Below are 21,777 nucleotides of genomic sequence, written 5' to 3' on the forward strand. Positions count from 1 at the left end.
CCAAGCACACACAGGCAGAATGAAAAAACGCTGCAGGGCTTCAGTTTATATATGGAAGGGGAGTGGTCCAGGGGGTGTGGGGGTGGTCCAGGAGGGAGAGCTTCCTGATTGGCTGCCATGTATCTGCTGGTCTGGGGTGAGAGGTAAAAAAAAAGCGCCAGCTAAGGCGAACCCAAAATGGCGAACGTCGCGCGACGTTCGCGAACATTCGGCGAGCGCGAACAGTCGATGTTCGCGCGAACAAGTTCGCCGGCGAACAGTCCGCGACATCCCTACTTACTGAATATTGCAGCTCGATTCACTGCTTGACATTTGAATGCCAGACAGCTGCTTGTGGTTCATATTAGAGTGGGATTTAAAATTGTACCATTGTGAGTCAGGATGTATGCAATTGCACATTCAAAATTCACATATAATTTGACTTTTCTCTGCATTCTTGACTCTGAAAAATCCAAACACTGTGAAACAGCGCTTCACGAGGAAGCTCAGGAGAAGACAACAAGAAAAAATGAAAGGTCAAATATAGTGTAGTAGGTTTTTTAACTCCTCAACACCTCTCTGTGTAAACACTCTTTACTATTCACTCTCACTCCTTCATTCAGCGGACCAAAGTGGCAGTCTTTATTTAAAGGAGAAGGAAAGTATGTTTGCACTTGGGGTGCCAAATGTTAGGCACCCCCAAGTGATTGTATGCTTACCTGAAACCCCGGGCCGGTGCTCCTATCGGCAGATAACTGCACCGGCCCGGGGTTATACCAGTGAGCACCATGGAGAGATCTTCCTGCTTCCTTTTTCTTCGTGATGTGCATGCGCAGTAGAACTAAAAGCCAAACTTTAACTAAAAGTCGGCTATTTCGTTCTACTGCGCATGCGTTTGCCCGGGGAAATTTGAAGAAAGAAGAAGCCGGAACAAGATCTCTCCCTGGTGCTTGCTAGAAAAACCCTGGGCCGGTGCAGTTTTCTGCAGATAGGAGCTCCGGGGTTTCAGGTAAGTCAATATAATCACTTGGGGGTGCCTAAAATTTGGCACCCCAAGTACAAACAGACTTTCCTTCTCCTTAACTATTTGTAATCTGCCACCGGGGAGAGATGGGTACTTACAAACATTTCATAAAATTGTGTGCTCAGATAATTTGCTTGTTACTGTTATCTAGATTCAGTAGCAGAAATGCGCTGCATATAGTGTAAAACGTCTTTTATAAGCCCCACTTGACGTGTTTTGTCACTCCGGACTTCCTCAAAGGCTTCTCAAAGTCCGGAGTGACGAAACGCATCAGGCTGGCCTTAATGACGTCGACCAGGGTGCGCCCGGAAAGGAACATGCTGCAAGGAGAGTGGCATGCCGGCTCAAACAATTGAACTCCAAATACAGCGTGTTGGGTAACCGCAAAGAAGACCTGGATAGACTGATGAGCGCCAATCTGCTGATTTTATGTGAGTAACCTTTTAAGCATTTTGATATTTATTAGATATTTTACACTATATGAACTGCATTTTTCCCTAGCGAATCTGGATAACAATAATGAGCAAATTATCTGACAGGCACACAATTTTATGAAACGTTTGTAAGTACCCATCTCTCCCCGGTGGCGGATCACAAATAGTTAAAGAAAGGCTGCCACTTTGGTCCGCTGAATGAAGGAGTGGGTTTTTTCACGTGAAAGTGTATAGTAGAGTGCTTACACAGAGAGGTGGAGAGGAATTTAAAAAAACCTACTACACTATATTTGCCTTTTCATTTTTTCTTGTTGTCTTTTCCTGAGCTTCCTCGTGAAGCACTGTTTGGATTTTTAAGATTTATACTGGTTGGAGAACGGAAAAGAGACGGCTATAGGATCCTTTACAACCTACCTTTTTAAGTGATTCTTGACTCTGACTCAACATCGCAAACAATTGCAGATTTTTCATGAAAAGCATTTTTTTCCTTGTCTTGTTAAGGAAGCTATTGTAAATAGTGAAGGGTTGAAATGAAAGATAACTATTTTAGTAACAATAACATTGTAATTTCAAATTGTTGAGTGCCAGCATGCAAATGCAATAATCTAAAAACAACAAACAAATAAAGGTCATAAACAAGAGTGGCAGTTCTGTTCATAGCAATAGATAAATTTAACCCCAAAACTGTGATAATTTGCATTACGGATGTTTTCCTTAAACACATTCACACAACTGGGCAGCCACTTGTGCCTTGCAGTAAAACAGTCTGTTCCAGTATTGGTGAATGTTCTTTTCTGTCTTTGTTTTCCTTTTTACAGTATTAGATTATTTACCATCGATCTTGTAGTTTGAAACAAAGAAATAGTTGCTTCTGTGTGTGTGGGTGGGAAACTGTGCATAGTGTGAGACAAAGCAGTAAGATAGCAGTAGAGATTCAGTGTTCAGAATAAATCCAAATATGAGAGCTTCCTCACTTCTAAAATAAATGGCTGATTTTAGTCATATTTTACTGAGGTTACTGCTTGGTAAATCATTAATGGTGGCTTTCAATTTAATTTATTCTCTGTGCTGGAACCTTTTGTTCCTGCATATGATGTGTGAGGAACAAGGTTGAGGGGCATATGATAATGCTCACTGCTGAACTCTATCACCTAATAGATATCACCCCAAAGCAGTCAACCAAGGTGGGCAAATAATTCAATAACTATAAAAAAGAAAGAAAGAAAGAATGAAGGCCAGTCGAAAAGTTGCTTAGAATTGGCCATTCTATAACATAATAAAAGTTAACTTAAAGATGAACCACCCCTTTAAAGGGGAACTCCGGCTTCCAGGGAATTGTGGGGATTGGAGGATGCAGGCTTAGTACAGCTGGCTGCTGATACAAAGTCACACAGTAGTCAGCCAGCTCAGCAAAGTAGTTAGAGAGATCAGCGGGAGAGCAGCAAACCATCAAAAATCATGAAAGTCTGCATATTTTTTAATTGACGAATATTGCAAAGTTGCTTGAAATTATGTTTACTTTTCAAAAAGCTAAAGTTATATTTGTGTGGAGTTCCCCTTCAATTTTTTTAGGAATATATTTTTTCTTTGTAACTGACTACTTTTTACATCATGATAAACTAGAGTTTTCTAGAGGTTGGGTTTCAGTCAAAATAATCTCTGAGTGTAAGAAGCTTTCCTTACATTGTCTTACAAGTTTAAAAATTATATATAAATATAGTCAGTTTTGCACAGGCACTTTTTTTAACTGTAAACAAGTATGCATTATATACATGTATACGTTTATTTATTGGGACTATAACAGGTTATAGTCCCAATATTAGTGCCCAAATTAATATACAAATTAGAAAAATGTTTGTACTTTCCTGAGAAATAACTTGCTGAGCTAAACACATGTCATTGTCTCAGCATCACAAGTAAGTAGGGGGTCACAAAAAAATATGGAAAATAAATGGGCTGGAGTCAAGTGGGTAGAAGCTAATGGTATTTCCAGAGGTAGAACAGGGTGAAGTATACAGTGTGATAGTGAGGGCAAGGTATTCTACAGTCAGTGAGCTATGCACGCATACTTTTTGGAAACATATTATATTATTATAGTCCTTTTAGAATTAAGCAATTTTTATTTAAGTTCTACCTCTGTAAATACCATTACCTTCCACCCACTTGAACTGCTTACACCAAATAAATAATGTTCTGGTTTCATGATCCCAGTCTTTTGCCCCCTCATATTTTATAGTGACCCCCTACATGTGATGCTGAGATAATGACATGTTTAGCTCAAAAGTTATTTCTCAGGAAAGTACAAGCAAACATTTTTCCAATTGGTATATTAATTTGGGCACTGGATGAGGTGTGTCAATATAACCTGTTAATGTCCAAGTAAATCCACTTATGCATATAATAAATATTTGTTTACAGTCCAAAACATTTCTGTGCAAAATTGCCTGTACTTTATATATCATTTTTAAACTTGTAGGGCAATGTAAGGAAAGCTTCATACACTCAGAGTGACTGAAACCCTGGCACTGCACTACACATAGCAATAGCACCTCCTAAAAAGCTGTAACATGTGGTTTTCCATTCATTGGCTCACCAGCTTGTGGTTATGGGAGTTGCTGCAATGTGTGGTTAGAGGGATGGAAGATTGAAATTATGAGGGGAGACTGTCACGGATGGGGTTGTGAGGGGACATGATTACACTTTACAAGTACATTAGAGAACATTATAGACAAATAGCAGGGGACCTTTTTACCCATAAAGAGGATCAGCGTACCAGAGGCCACCCCTTTAGACTAGAAGAAAATAACTATTATTTGAAGCAACATAGGTGGTTCTTTACAGTGAGGACAGTGAGGTTGTGGAATGCACTGCCGGGTGATGTTGTGATGGTTGATTCTTTTAATGCCTTTAAAGTGGCTTGGATGATTTCTTGGACAAGCTTAATATCCAAGGCTATTGTGGTACTAAACTTTATAGTTATTATAGATATGGGTATATATAATTTATGTGAGGGTATGGAGGGGGTGTGTTTGGATGCTGGGTTTCATTTGGAGGGGTTGAACTTGATGGACTTTGTCTTTTTGAACCCGATTTAACTATTTAACTATGTGTGGTTTATGAAGGGTTATAGAGCTGTGAATTTTAGGTCAGATAATTGCCAACAGGAATATTTGTTTTGTACAGAACATTTTTATTTAAACTGTTTATTATCCCCAGTCCCAATCAGTTCAATCTAGTTCAATCTAATATACATATCACATTCACACACACACACACACACACACACTAGAGTTAATTTTAATAGGACACAATTAACTAGCTCCTTTTAGACTATGTCACAACCAGTAGATCTTCATTCAGTCTACCTTAATGGCTACAATTATTCCAAAAATGAAGATTGCAATTCATTTTTGGAATTATTGTAAGCCTTGTAACTCTGATGGGGAGTCCCGTTTGGATTAGCAACTCACATTCATGTGATTGGGTGTGCGCCTTCTACCTTTTTTTTTTTATATACCTTAATTGCTGCCACCTATTGCTTTGTACCAGGGTACAATCAAAATCATAATGTACTGTTGTAGTGTTTGTTTTGTATTATTTGTGTACATGTAATTAAATATGGGGGTTACTATTTCAGATTCTGTATATAAACATATATAACATTGTTGTGCTTTTTATACCCCTAGAGCAGTGATCCACAACTAGCGGCTTGCGAGAAACATGTTGCCCACCAACCCCTTGGATGCTGATCCCAGTGGCCTCTTAGCAGGTGCTTATTTTTGAATTCCTGGCTTGGAGGCAAGTTTTGATTGCATAAAAACTAGTTGTACTGTCAAGTAGAGCCTCTTGTAGTCCACACAGAGGCTACCAAATAAGCAATCACAGCCCTTATTTTGCACCCCTAAGGAAATAGCTGGAGGATAGGTTCAAGTATATGTTTCCTTGGCCTGACAGCCGACTGGGGGGAAACTATGGCATTTTGACTAGACAGGCTAATAGCTAAAAGGACCTGATCTAATTTTTGTCATTCAGATAAAACCAGTTGATCACTGATCTATTTATGCAAAGGTTTTTTATATTAATTTATCACCATGTCCCTTCAGGATCTAACCATTCCAATAAGATTTCAGTTGAATTTAGGGTGATTTGGACCGATACACACCATTGCAAAGATTTTTACCATAGCCCCTCCCATAGGCTACCCTGCATTTCAATAGCTACTGCTCAGATCATACTGTTTAGTTGTATTTTCTTTAATTTTGTAAATTTCATTGGATTAAATAAGCAGTACTTACAGTACAGTAAAAATGCTCAAATCCCTGATGCATTTTAACACAGGTATCAATGACTTGGGTGTTCTTTAGCTCGTTTTGTGTTACACAAATGAATAAAAACCTGCTGTTTTTATTGTATCTTCTGAATTTGTATACATAAGCTCAGTATAAGTCTATTTTTGTATACTCTAGTGATTAATTGTTCTCTTTCTGTCCCACTGAGAATAAGCAGATCTCAGTTTGCAGAATGCTTGGGTCGGCTGCATAAAAATATAACATTATGTGATTTACTGTAAGAAAACCTTACAATTAACAGTATGCAATCCTCTTGAATGGAGGATTTTTAGTTCAGAGTGCTTGTAACACAGCTGTCTAGCCATTGAACTTAACAGGCACACAGTGCACAAAAGCAAGCCTCATAAGGGACTAATAATTAGATCCAGAATGGTATTTGTAGATTCTTTGGTTAAAAAAGGAAAATGTAGGTGTGTGAGAGAGATGTGCTTGGATACACTGCTCTATTTCATATCAAGGCAGGCTATAGAGAATAGTATTATTGTGTGTGTATACTGTATATATTGCTCTGTTGTGTGTATTTTGTAAAACATATCATAGATTATACTTTACTTTCCTATTGCAGTAATTCATCTTTAAAAATGTATTTTTTTTATAATGTATAATAGATAGCAGAGAAAGTTAAATGTGGTTGATCAATCAACATGTTCTGAGCTGAATCTTTTGAAAGGTTTATTTGCACCCCTTTGATGAAATGAATAAAATCTTTTATAGGAGTAGAAGGCTCCCTGGTGAAAAAATTGAATATTCCTACTAATGATTTTACTCATAAAATTGTTACTGCTGGAAGATTGTACACAGGAATAAAATATAATGCAGTTTCATAACTTTAGGCATGTGAGCCATGGATATCCAATGTGCCAACCTCCAGCCCTAGCACAAAGTAACCCACTGTAAATTATCAATAAATATATTATAAACATATTTAAATATGTAATGGGTGCTTTGTGATTGTCTAAATTCTGAATGGATGCATTTGTATACGAACATTTCTGTACATTAATAATTGTTGTATTTGGCCAACCCTTTAAATAAACCACAAGCTAAGCTTGTAGCAAAAGGTTTAAAATGGTAGGGAAAATGTTTGTGGACTGAGACCCACCAGTCTCGCTAATAAATGTAATTGTTCATTTGCAAATGTAGGCTATAGATCCTGTGCAAGAGAGAGTATGTGGCAGTTTGCTATGGCTTTCTCCCACGCAGCCTTTGACGCCCCCTCATCTTCAGGCAAGCAGTGTGCAACTGGGCATGAATTTCAAATACAAAATGAAGAAGCATATGCTTGGTGTTCCTGCTAAATACTGTAGGTGTATCGGAAGAGCTCTGTTTATCCTCTATATAGTATGCAGTTTGTTATTTTTCTCTTCACACACATTTTAATATATGTAGCAACTTTTTTATTCTGCCAGAAATGGTTTTCTGAATTTGCCAGGCTACATTAGTTATTTTTGAAGTCTCTTTTGAGTAGAATCCTTGCTATTTCACATACAAAGCCTGTTTATCAGCTTGTGTAAAATGAATTATAACTGAAAAACATTGTTCAAAAAGCGGTGTAAAGCAAATTACACATTTATAAAGCTATTTATTTCTGCTTAGCTTTCCATTATGATTTCTAAATTAATTCACTGAAAAGACTGTCCCTATATTTATACTGTATTTTTATGCCTCTTCATTGCCGTCATTTACTCCACGTTTCGATAAGCAGCTATGGTGATTGTGATTTTTAACGCAGCATTTTCACTGCTTCTTATGGTGAACTTTTTATTGCAGCTGATCATTTTAGGTTTTTAAGATTTTTTTTATGGTCATATTCATGTTTTGAGAATGGGCAAGGTATAATTAACCTATTGCTCACCTGCATGCGTATTATAATTTTTTTACAGTAGAGATTACAGTTACTGATGCTGCTATCTAAAGACATAAAAATAATCACCATGATTATTATGTCTATGCACAAAAGTAAATTGGCCTGACAGAAGTGACAACATATAATAGTAATGCATTTTAGAGTGACAACTTTATTAAGTATTGTACTATTGTCTGACATCAGCGTCGGTGTGGTGGTGACAGAAAGCAAAGTACATGAAACAAGATACATTTAAAATGGACACTTCATTAATACTTTTGCAAACAGGAACCTACAAAATTGTGTAACTCCCTAAGGGTACTCACTAAAAGTTCAAATACTACAATCATTCCCCCTGCTGCCTTAATTCATTTCTCTTCCACCGTATTGTTATGTGACATGAATAGGCTTATCACTTTCCCCAGAAGAGAAATTTTATTGTCTGATAGTTGTGTGCCATAAGCAACACCATGGCAGGCAATTTGCTATTTCCCTGAAAATAAAACTCAGTAATATGGAAATATGAAACTCCTAGCTGTTAAAAAAAAAAGTATTATTTATAGAATACAACAAATCTTTTCTGTGTATTATTAGTAGAATCTGGCCAAGTGAGAATTGTAATGAATATTGTCACCTGCCCAATCAATTGAGCATTTAGTTAATTTAACAAGTTTACCAGTATGTAAGGTGGGATCATCTCTCATTGACAGTTTTAAGACTTTGATCAATATCATTATAAAGGGAATAATGCTTCTCCTAAAAAATATAAAGATTATATAAAAGTCAGGGTGGAGTTCCACAACCATTTAAAGAAACAAAGTGTGAAAGGCACGGTGCTTTCAGATAGGTTATAAAATTCCTAAGGGACTTCTTGTATCTTTATATTTTAAAATAGGGGATACATTATTCTTTATAAAAGTCATGTCATAGAAATGACATCACTAAGCACAGGTTATAACTGATGACATCACTAAGTTCCATTTATAAGGAGAACATTTAAAGAATATTCATAGCTCTTGTGTATTATAAGAATACATAAAGGGAAACGAAAATGTTTACTACACTATATCCCAGCAGCCTTATTAGGAGTCTTCATTTACATGTAATAATAAAGTTATAATAGTAAATAATAAAAGACTACCAATCATGTATCGTTAGGGACATTGCTGTAAAGTGGTAAGTGCCTTTATTTTAAACTATAATATTGATTTCCTCCTGAATGGAAAATAAAATCTATAAGACTTCCACACATTCTGACAGACTCGTTGTGACTTGCGATATTTAAATATGAATGGTTTTCTTGAGCATAATCACTGTGTGTCCTTTATGTGCTGAATATGTCTAGATGAAATACTTCTTCCTGTCTTCACCAGCTATTAGAGAACAGAGCTGTGTTTTATATATATATGCATGGTTGAAAGTATAAATTATGCATTTCCTGCTTGCAGTATATGGACGGAGCACTACAGGGGTTATAATGAGATCTTTTGGTGGCTTTCTGAAATACTGTAGCATGCTCGAGATCATTTAGAAATCTGCTTTTGTTTTTTTGTTCAAAGCGGTTTGCAAGCTTCAGTACAGACTTTACAAACTGACATATATATCTCAGTTGTGTAATACCACAATAGCAATACATGAAATATATGATGGATATTCATAGGGGAAAGGCAATGTTGCAGAAGTTTTCAGACTACAACAAAAACACCTTTTGCACAACATTAATAAACCTTATTACTAGTGCATCCACACTTGTGGCTACTCCACAACACTTGATTATAGGGATGCACCGAATCCAGGATTCGGTTCGGGATTCGGCCAGGATTCGGCCGAATCCTTCTGCCCGGCTGAACCAAATCCTAATTTGCATATGCAAATTAGGGGCGAAGAGGGAAATCGTGTGACTTTTTGTCACAAAACAAGGAAGTAAAAAATGTTTTCCCCTTCCCACAACTAATCTGCATATGCAAATTAGGATTCGTTTCAGTATTCGGCCGATTCTCTCGCGAAGGATTCGGGGGTCGGAATCCAAAATATAATAGTAATAGTTCGGTGCATCCCTACCTAATTACAACAGGGTTACCACCAATGTTCCCTCTAAGACGTGTGCTTGTGTGTGCGCACACAATTTTTAAAAGTAAGCGCACACAACAATTGTGGTGCACCCAGAGAATGCTGTGTGAAAAGACAACATTTTGTATTAATTATGACCGGAGCACCTGAGTTATTAAATACTGCACACACACGTTTACGCAGAAAATAATTTTTTGAGCACATAGCCGAGAATGAATTAGAGGAAACATTGGTTACCACCATAAAACCCAGAAACCCAGAATCTGGTGATGTCCATGAGTTCAAGACTTCAGGCTGCCATTGCCAGCAAAGGGTTTTCAACCAAGTATTAGAAATTAACATTTTATTTTCAGTTTTTTAATTTTAATTACTTTTCAGCCCTTAAAATGAAGTGATTATGTTAAAAAAAGGATTTAGTTCCTCACATTTTTATGCAATCTTTTTGTTCAAACCACTGAATCTGATGCAAATTGGAGAGGATTTAAATGGGTTTTATTTCCTTCCTCTAGCAGTTAGGCAGGTTATATATAGACTTAAAAGTTAAACTTGATGGACATGTGTCTTTTTTCAACCTAACTTACTATGTTACTACACATACAACCATAGCAACCACCATACAGTTCCATTGAGTGCCTCTTTCAACTCAAACTCATATTTTTTGAAATAGTGTTACAATATGAGAGCAAAGTAATTTTCCTATTTGAAATACAGATATCTAAAAGCACTTCATTCCATTTGACTCTGATGGGTGGAAGGAAGCAGGACTAAGCAGTGCTGGGAAGCATCACAGTCATTCCATAAATAGATTTTCCCATATTGGGTGGTACATTGGGACATTTAAATCTAAATTTGTTGAACAAGTTAGATGAAATCTTATTATCTGAATGAGTAGTGTCTCTGTGTTAATAAGTCATTGTAAAACACTATAATCAACCACACTCACAGGTCTTATTGCAAGGGTTAAAATAATAAATACAAGATGAGTGTGATTGGTTTTTTGTATGTGTGTGTGTGTGTGTATATATATATATATATATATATATATATATATATATATATATATATATATATATATATATATATATATATATATATATAATCCTGACAAAATCTTGATTTCTACCAGTTTAAGAACAAAGCTCTGGAGTCACAGCTATCTGCTTTACTGGATATGGCTTGTCAGTCTGTCGATGGAGCTGATCAGTTGATCCTGTGAAATGTTTTAACCAAACAGAATGTTGTTGTTAAAAAAACTGCTTTTTACAGTTTAGACCATTACCAGTTCTAGAAAATAATAAAAAATATTAAATATACACTAATTAGGTCATGTTTTAGTGCACAGTACAAATTTGGCAACCGTCTATTCTTTTAACTACTAATTTGGTTGCATGTTTGGTCATGCGCACAATTATCCATGTACCCTGGTTCTCCCATCTTGAACCTATTGAATTTGGTGGTATTTTTTTTATTATGTGGTAATAATATAAAGGGCAAATCCATCTTCTTTGCAAGATTTATATTTATGCAGCAAACCATACACTCTTAAAGCTGTCTATTCTTTGTAAGAGCCAGTCATTGGACCAGACTCCAGAACATCTGGAGTCTATTCGCTGTTTGGTCAGTTTGGCTGTATGTGTGGTGTCCAAAGTGGCATCGGAGTCTTAGTGCAGTAAGTGGCCAAATGGTCAGCTCAGGGTACTGGCTGCATGAGTGGCTATGTGCATGTCCCACAGCAATCATTAGCCAGATTAGCCAGGATCTTTTCTGACCTAAATCAATCTGATCCCATGCAGATATACTTTAGGCAGTCAATCTATGGCCATACTGTATGCGGTCCAGGTTCACTGATTTAATGTGACATATTTTGCCCATGCATGGAGAGAATTTCTGAATGTTACTATTGCATGTTTTTTCTTCTTTGAGGTTTAAACGGCTTGCCAGCCATTCCATTGGAATATATACATATTCGCCAATAAATCACCAGCAAAAATGTTATCGTCTAAAACACAAAAGATAAAAATTTTGTTTAGGTTGATATGTTTAGATAGGCTTTTCTGCATTCAGTTATTTTTCCTGCTTTGCTACTGTTCTGTATCAAGTGCCTGCCATAATCATCCATATCAACAAACACATTAAGTGACTATCTGAGACCTGCAATGAGATTAGTATGAGCATGACCACTTACAATATCTGTGGCACTAATCTGGGAGTATACAGGGTCACCTCCCAGGCTTTGCACATTAGCATTCTTACAGCAACCTTTGCCAGGTGTGGATACACAATACAGCACTGTAAGACCATACTTTTTAAATCTCCTTTGCACAAAAGATATGGCAGCTTGCCTCGTTTAAAGGTTGATATTTTTTTCAGTAATGCTAGTTAACTATAAAACCACATCTGCTTCTTCTTCTTCTTCTTCTTTGCTCAATGTTAATTTCTCCCAGTTATTCAGATGTGTATACCATAGCACACTTGAGGAAAATGTCAGTGTCTGATGCTATCAGTCACACTATAGTATTACTGTTACTTCTATACACAGTTGGTCTTCCGCTCTTCCCTAATGAAAGGCTATAGAGCACACTGAATGTTCTTGCAAACACCACACCATTCATCTTATGCATTAATGTAAGTTTGTGAATACAGTTATTTATTTTTCTTCTTAAAGCTGTCATTCTAATTGAAGTATTTTTATGTACAGTAAATCCTATGGGGTTTTTTTTTTATTAACCCGCTACACATTTATTAATCCTATGAGCTACATGTTCTGTTGTCTTGGCTTGTCAAGGCAGAGGTCATGTCTACAAGATAACTGCACACCACATAGTACACAAGGGTTTTATTTATTACAGCCAAAGACAGATGTATGATAATGCTGCTGTTACTCCCATAAAAAAAAAACTGGACCGCAAACTGGAAAATGAGGTTTAATGTTAATAAATGCAATGCACTTTGGCAAAAAATAATATAAATGCAAGTTATACACTAAATGGCAGTGTGTTGGGTTTTGTAGATAACACGTCTAATTCCGGGCAGTATCATTCTGCGTCTACTAAAGCAAATAAAGTCATGCATGAAAAAAGGGCATAAACTCAAGGGATGAAAACATTGTTTTGCCTCTTTATAGGTCCCTGGTAAGGCCTCATCTGGAGTATGCAGTTCAGTTTTGGACTCCAGTCCTTAGGAGGGATATAAATGAGCTGGAGAGAGTGAAGAGACGTGTAACTAAACTGGTTAGAGGGATGGAAGATGAAAATTATGAAAGTAGACTGTCAAGGTTGGGGTTGTTTTCTCTAGAAAAAAATGTGCTTGCAAGGGGATATGATTACACTTTACAAGTGCATTAGAGAACATTACAGACAAATAGCAGGGGACCTTTTTACCCATAAAGAGGATCACCACACCAGAGGCCACCCCATCAGATTAGAAGAAAAGAACTTTCATTTGAAGCAACGTAGGTGTTTCTTCACAGTAAGGGCAGTGAGGTTGTGATGGCTGATTCTGTTAATGCCTTTAAGAGTGGCTTGGATGATTTCTTGGACAAGCATAATATCCAAGGTAATTGTGATACTAAACTCTATAGTTAGTATATGTATGGGTATATATAGTGTATGTGAGTGTATGGAAAGGTCATTGTCAGTATGTGTATGTATGGATGCTGGGTTTTATTTGGAGGGGTTGAACTTGAATACCAACTCCCTGCTATACATACGTGACACAGAGGCCTCATTACACAACCATACAGGGCTTAAGGTGTTCACAATATCAGTGTTCACATGGCATGCAATGATTTCTCTATAGCTGATGGTACTGTGACAGCAACATAGTTCATTTTACTGTGTTGGCCTCAGTCCAATTAGTATAGACCTAAAAGACCCATAGACATGTAGGTACTATTTGAAACTCACTTTCTGCAATTTATAACTGCAGGTTAATGACCCATTCATCATTCAGGGTCTTGTATTCTACCTTTCAGCTTTACAGTATGTAAATGGACCACAACCAATTGTTAAAGGGGTGGTTCATCTTCAAGTTAACTTTTAGTATGTTATAGAATGGCAAATTCTAAGCAAATTTCCAATTGGTCTTTATTATTTATTTTTTATAGTCTTTGAATTGTTTGCCTTCCTCTTCTGACTCTTTTCAGCTTTCCAATGGGGGTCACTGACCCCATCTAAAAAACAAATTCTCTGTAAGGCTTCAATTCCATAATTATTGCTACATTGTATTACTTATATTTCTATTCAGGCGCTCTCCTATTCATATTCCAGTTTCTTATTCAAATCAATGCATGGTTGCTAGGGTCATTTGAACCCTAGCAACCATATTGCTAAAATTGCAAACTGCAGAGCTGCTGAATAAAAAGCTAAATAACTCAAAAACCAAAAATAAAAAAAATGAAAACCAATTGCAAATTGTCTCAGAATATCACTATACATCATACTAAAAGTTAATTTGAATGTGAACAGTCCCTTCAAGTTGCTTCCTATTGTTCTGTGTATTTAGTTTGTTGGAACATGTGCCACAGCTATAAGAAGCAGCAAGAAATTCTGAAGATATTTTGACACACTTTTATATAGATAAAAACCATTCTAAAGAAAATGTACTAACAGTATACAACATGATCTCTCTCTCTATGTATGTGTGTGTGTGTGTATATATATATATATATATATATATATATATATATATATATATATATATATATATATATATATATATATATATATAGTCAATGGAGAAGCCGGCACTCTCGTCACTATGTATAAACGTGCCTGGGTGCAGAGTTCAAATTTAGTACATCAACACACAAAAGGTCCGCACTCTTAGGACTTACTTGTAAATAAAAAATGTTTTATTAAAAGACTAACATTTCGGCCTCTCCGAGGCCTTTCTCAAAGCAAAGAAAAATACATAATGAATGTCTTAAATACTAAAAGATGGCGGGAAGTGTAAATTGGCTGACCAATCATAGACGACATCGAGTCATTAAATAGTTAAATACAATTATACATCTGTGCTTGCACAAAACTAAGACTATAGCTATTAAGACAATCCCAGTTAAGTTAAAACCCCCTCTATTACATTTTTAGAAGGATAAAAAGAATTAAAAACAATACTAAGTAACAATCACTTCCTATTAGGTGTTAATCTCAATTTAAACTTTCTACGTTACATAGTATCAAAAACATGAGTAGGTGAAAGATCTGAAATAACTTACCCTCATATATGCAAATAATAATCGGATCTATAACATATCAAGTAAACTATTATGTAATTCACAGGTCAGGGTCCGTATCCATATATGTAAAAACTACTGCAGTGTTAACCCCCATTTGTAACAGTGAGCAATGGGTTAATATAAACCTATGAGTGCTGGGATAAAATGTTGCCTAATGACACTGCATGCTACAGGGCAAATCCACATATGTGTATTAAAACAAACCAACCTGTTCTTTAGTCCCAAATAACTATATAAGTTATTAAACCCAGTGTTATTAATAACATCATGTGATAGACCCATATTATCAATATGTAAGTATTCATCCAATATTATATGTAACCTAACAAGTGTATATTAACCCTGAATAATAATCAATTAATAAGAAAATAAACCCCATTATTTTAAGCTAAAAAATCAAAAAATCAAAAAAATACAGTGTACAGAAATAAGAAACAAATAGTAAAAAATTACGACCAAGATTAGAAGCACTAACTGTGCTGTGAGACTGTTCCCCGAGCTGCATATAGTTCTTGGCAGATGTCCAGCAATTAGTGTGATCACCTGGACCCTAAGTCAGGTAAACTCCAGGAAAGCAGTTCAAGGCCCGCTGGCTAAGGAACTCCAAAAGGCCAGCGGATAAAGCAAACACTGCAAAGGGCAACGGACCACCGACCTCTCCCAGATCACCAACTGCAGGGCCAGCGACACGCCGGCCAGCGGGTCCCCGGTGGACCTGCCGCCAGAGGCCCACACAGGGCAGTGAACCCACACGCCGCGTCAAGCGCTGGAAAGTAGCGACAGGTAGAAGATCGCATGCTGCAGGACCAAAGCCACACCGGTAAGCAGATCTTCCATAGGCTCCCCATCAGAGGTTAGCGTCGTTTGATAGGCTTGCACGGCATATTCAGTGTTGAGTTCCGGCATATAGCGACAAATGGAAGGTCGCTCGCTACAGGACCAGCAGCACACCGGTAAACAGACCTTCATTGAGCTCCCCATCAGAGGTTAGCGTAAAGTAGTAAACTTACACAGAATAGACATCCCACATCTCTGGGCTTGTATCCACTCATGTGTGGGGCAATATACAGCCATCTGCACCCGAGCCGCTGGTCTTAACTCCACATACTGTTGCTGCCGTCATCACTGGGAGTAGCCACTAATAAAATATAGAGGCAAGCTTACAAGTCGCATGCATCATAGCGTCCTGTAGGTCGGCCGCTGTTGTCGGCTTCGACCATGCATGCCTCGATCAGACCATTAAAGACTTGAGGAGGGCATACAAACGTCAGTCCAAATTTTGGCTAGCAACGCCAATCGTAGTATAGACATCCTTGAAGTAAATTGTATAATGAATCAAAAAACACGGGTGCCATGCTGAGCAAATAGCAAAACAGAGTCAATGTATTAAAGACATTCATTATGTATTTTTCTTTGCTTTGAGAAAGGCCTCGGAGAGGCCGAAACGTTAGTCTTTTAATAAAACATATTTTATTTACAAGTCAGTCCTGAGAGTGCGGACCTTTTGTGTGTTAGATGTACTAAATTTGGACACTGCACCCAGGCACGTTTATACATAGTGACGAGAGTGCCGGCTTCTCCATTGACTCTGTTTTGCTATTTTATTAGTGGCTACTCCCAGTGATGACGGCAGCAACAGTATGTGGAGTTAAGACCAGCGGCTCGGGTGCAGATGGCTGTATATTGCCCCACACATGAGTGGATACAAGCCCAGAGATGTGGGATGTCTATTCTGTGTAAGTTTACTACTTTACGCTAACCTCTGATGGGGAGCTCAATGAAGGTCTGTTTACCGGTGCGCTGCTGGTCCTGTAGCGAGTGACCTTCCATTTGTTGCTATGTGCCGGAACTCAACACTGAATATGCCGTGCAAGCCTATCACACGACGCTAACCTCTGATGGGGAGCCTATGGAAGATCTGCTTACCAGTGTGGCTTTGGTCCTGCAGCATGCGATCTTCTACCTGTCGCTACTTTCCAGCGCTTGACGCGGCGTGTGGGTTCACTGCCCTGTGTGGGCCTCTGGCGGCAGGTCCACCGGGGACCCGCTGGCCGGCGTGTCGCTGGCCCTGCAGTTGGTGATCTGGGAGAGGTCGGTGGTCCGTTGCCCTTTGCAGTGTTTGCTTTATCCGCTGGCCTTTTGGAGTTCCTTAGCCAGCGGGCCTTGAACTGCTTTCCTTGAGTTTACCTGACTTAGGGTCCAGGTGATCACACTAATTGCTGGACATCTGCCAAGAACTATATGCAGCTCGGGGAACAGTCTCACAGCACAGTTAGTGCTTCTAATCTTGGTCGTAATTTTTTACTATTTTTACTATTTTTTTTTTGATTTTTTGATTTTTTAGCTTAAAATAATGGGGTTTATTTTCTTATTAATTGATTATTATTTTCAGGGTTAATATACACTTGTTAGGTTACATATAATATTGGATGAATACTTACATATTGATAATATGGGTCTATCACATGATGTTATTAATAACACTGGGTTTAATAACTTATATAGTTATTTGGAACTAAAGAACAGGTTGGTTTGTTTTAATACACATATGTGGATTTGTCCTGTAGCATGCAGTGTCATTAGGCAACATTTTATCCCAGCACTCATAGGTTTATATTAACCCATTGCTCACTGTTACAAATGGGGGTTAACACTGCAGTAGTTTTTACATATATGGATACGGACCCTGACCTGTGAATTACATAATAGTTTACTTGATATGTTATAGATCCGATTATTATTTGCATATATGAGGGTAAGTTATTTCAGATCTTTCACCTACTCATGTTTTTGATACTATGTAACGTAGAAAGTTTAAATTGAGATTAACACCTAATAGGAAGTGATTGTTACTTAGTATTGTTTTTAATTCTTTTTATCCTTCTAAAAATGTAATAGAGGGGGTTTTAACTTAACTGGGATTGTCTTAATAGCTATAGTCTTAGTTTTGTGCAAGCACAGATGTATAATTGTATTTAACTATTTAATGACTCGATGTCGTCTATGATTGGTCAGCCAATTTACACTTACCGCCATCTTTTAGTATTTAAGACATTCATTATGTATTTTTCTTTGCTTTGAGAAAGGCCTCGGAGAAAACATTTTTTATTTACAAGTAAGTCCTGAGAGTGCGGACCTTTTGTGTGCGGACTCCTAAACTGTAGTCTATTAGATGTAGTATTCTTGCAGAGTTAGGTTTCAGTATCTGCACTGATAGAACTAGTGAATAAGTGTACTGATTCTTTTCAGTGTAAGGTATAGTATATGCTCACTGCAAAATATGAGTTTTATAGTATAACATAAGAAGCGACTTTGTGTGCTTTTCCTTTATTTATTTATGATTGCAGTTTTTCAGACAGCTGCATGTAATGCCAAGTGTTAGTGCTTGTAGGGATACAGAGTTCATACATCCAGTGACTTTTGTTGAAATCATTGTTACCATTCTGATTGTTTGATAGGGGCAGCTTATACTCACACCATAGTTAAATGCACCCCACATTTTGTGTGAAAGTGGAAGCATACCTAGTCTCACAAGTAAAATATTTAGCAGAACTGCAAGGCAATTGAAGTCCTCTGTGCTAATGCAGGGACGTATGCATAGGAAATCGACTGCTTACACATTAACACTCAAATATGAAAAAGCCTAAGAAGCATACCTTAAAAGTAGATTCTACCTTCCAAAACCTACTGAATTGCAAACTACGCTCTCAAGGTTTGGTCAGATAAGAATGCCATCTGAGATATTCGCTCACGAATGACACTGACTAGAGATGAGCAAAATGTTTCGCAGCCGAAATGATGTCGATAGACTGCAATGGGAGAAAAACGTTGTGTGTCAAAATAAAAGAATGTCGACACATAGACTTTAATGCATTTCTGCGAATTTTCACAGACTGCAAATTTTTAGAGAAAACTCGCCCATCCGTAAGGTCATTGACTTATCATGCTGGGGTACCAATTCTCTTTTTTAATTACAGCCATTGCTGGACATGTGCTGAACAATACAGTGTGCTCTACTGTCTTGAGTGTGTTTAAGGTTTATGTCCCTGTAATGAAAAAAATAATCAAAATATTAAATAAAAACATCCCCAATTACTCTTTATGGAAACTAAAAAGTATTATGGGCAATAGTGAAAAGAAGCCTTCCAGGCACCTGAGGACGTTTTCCTGTAACTCTGTTCCCAAAGCTATATGTTTTCTTTAGCAGAGACGCCAGATGGTTTTCAGGGAGGTGTGATCCATGTGTGCTGCTTTATATTTCTGGATGCCTGCGTGATGTGACTCAATCCTGACTTGAATCCAGCAGTTCTCTCAGTCATTTTTCCCTAACAACTCTAGTGGAGGTGCTTCCTCGCATTCACTTGTTGCAAAAGGGGAAAGTGAGAAGTTTCTGGGATGCAGCAGAATTTACTCACAGAGCTGCCAGTCAGTTGCCTGGAAGAAAATGCAGCTTCTTGAGTGTCTGAAAAAATCTTTGCAACTCTGTAGTTTTAATGTTGACTTTTCCAGCGTATGATGTAGGGATGCACCGAATCCAGGATTCGGTTCGGGAAATTGCGTTACTTTTTGTCAGAAAAAAAGGAAGTAAAATATTTTTCCGCTTCCCACCATATGCAAATTAGGGTTCAGATTCGGTTCGGTATTCGGCCAAATCTTCCACGAAGGATTCAGGGGTTCGGCCGAATCCAAAATAGTGGATTCGGTGCATCCCTAGTTTGATGATTATCTACTTATTTTTTAAGATATGATACAGATTTGAATTGGAACTAGACTCTTTTCATGGTGTTTCTTAGTATTTGGTCAACTTTGTAATTTGTATTTCAACTGGAAAACCTGTTATCATTAATGCATTTAGCATTTCTCTGTTGGAATAACAGTGATTTCTTTTATGTGATTATTTTTACTTTGTAGCTGCATGCTTTCTAATGTTATGTATTTTATTTGTTTTAGATAAAATAGAAGAAGCACAAAAAAAACTGAAATCTCCAGAAGAACCCCAAGCAGGTACTTTTGATTTTACTGTAACCCCTTGAATTTCATTTATCATTAAAAGTTAAGCAACCATTTTAGCTTATATTGTATAATGCCTCTGGGTACTGCTAGTGTCACAGCCATATTGCTCCCATTCCTCTTTACTTTGGGTTTCTATTTCTTGTTGTCCAAGGCCACGCACAAAATGATTGTCCTGTGTTTCTGTTTTTGGACAACATTTATGTATTACAAGAAAATAACCATGTTATCTGAATGTGAGGTTTGTCAATTCAAAATGTTGAACGCAAATAAGTCATATACTCTGGATCAAAGTTTTTAACCTTTATTATTGTATAAAACTGGAAAAAACTATGTCTGCTGCTTTCACCTTTTCTATTTAGAAGCCAGTAGATATAAGAGCCAAACTCAGTTTGGTGAATATCCATCAGCTCTGTCAAGACTGCACTAGTTTCTATGTATCCAGCCAATGTAGATATGGATCAGCCATTCAACGTGTGCATAACCAGAATAATCTCTCATGTGCAGCTAGGCATTGCTTGCCAGATTACATGGATCCAAATTGGATGCTGCATTTTTTCTGATATAGTAAAACATTTTCTATTTTTTTCTAGATCTAGGCACACTTAAATAACAAAATAGTACGCTCAAAAACCCGGTCCTGTTTTAATGTACAAATTTTGTTTTCTAGTGTGTTACTATTAACTCACTTCTTACATGTGACAACTCTGGAACTTCTGGTACCCAGCAACGTAGTGCTGTAAACAAAGTGAAATAGATAAATGCATATTTAATAATCAGTTGTTTCCCTTGGTATGTTTTAATTGTGCCTTATTTTTTTAATTAACCTTTATAAACCTCTCTGGCAGCAAGATAGCTTGTATCCGTTGCAGTGGCAAGATTGCGCATGCCTCTATAACAGAAATAGTTTTTCTATGTTTTCACATAAATAAAAGCTTTATGGCAGTGACTCAGCATCCATGTTGTCATAAGGTACATCATTTTCCTCACTTTCCTTCTAGAAACAATATTGAAAGCAAAAGAATACATATGTCATGGCAGATAGGGCAACTATCAAACAGGGGAATCCAGAGGGATTCCCAGCTTTTCAATAAATTCACCCCAATACTGTAAGGAAAATATGCCTGACTTTCAGAAAAATTGTTCATAATGGCACATTTATTAAAGCATTTTTTTGGTTTTGATAAGTGTGTCTGCTAAATATGAACTACTTTCTGTGCCTTGGGGTGTTAACACCTCTCCAAATTGTTAATGCCCTGAAAATAAATGAGCAGTAAAAAAAACATCTAGTAAAGTCAAGTAATTTTTTTTGTAACTGCAATTTCAAGAAATATCTACTTTTACTCAATTCAGAAGAACTTTCAATAATAGAATAATGCATGATTTTTTTAGTCAGTTTCCAACAATTCTTCAATTTGCTGGATAGGCCAAGACCTCTCTAAGACTTGCACATGCCTCTTAAAGTAATTTTATATTTATAGTGATGATTGGGTTACATGACAGGCACGGTAATGTTAGCCCATGCTACTCTAAATCTTAGAGGCCATCTTTGTATCGTTATTGGTGGGGGGGCCTAATATGTTGGATGAAGTAAAGACCGCAAACAAGGTATTTGATTATCAGATTAAATATAAAGTAAATGTGGTGATAAATAAAGATCCGCTCATATGGAATGGTTGACAAATGAGTGAATCCTGTAGGAGTTGTTTGGCCTGCGGGCCAATGATTGGATAACAATTGCTGGTAAGATAGGTCATAGGGCTAAAGACCTTATCAATGTGGAAGTGTGGTGCTCGATCCGACAGAAAAATCAAACCTGCTTTATC

The 21,777-nt window shown here is 37.2% G+C and overlaps 1 protein-coding gene across 2 annotated transcripts in view; it reads left to right on the forward strand.

The window, feature by feature from the left end:
- The window catches only part of hivep1.S (HIVEP zinc finger 1 S homeolog), a 136,912-nt gene that overhangs the window by 76,766 nt on the left and 38,369 nt on the right, over positions 1 to 21,777 (forward strand). For both annotated transcript variants that reach the window (XM_041567219.1, NM_001095541.1), the window contains 1 exon segment: positions 19,892 to 19,945. In XM_041567219.1, coding sequence (XP_041423153.1) covers positions 19,892 to 19,945 — 54 coding nt within the window.

Source organism: Xenopus laevis, chromosome 6S (assembly GCF_017654675.1).
Source record: "Xenopus laevis strain J_2021 chromosome 6S, Xenopus_laevis_v10.1, whole genome shotgun sequence".
Lineage (NCBI taxonomy): Eukaryota > Metazoa > Chordata > Amphibia > Anura > Pipidae > Xenopus > Xenopus laevis.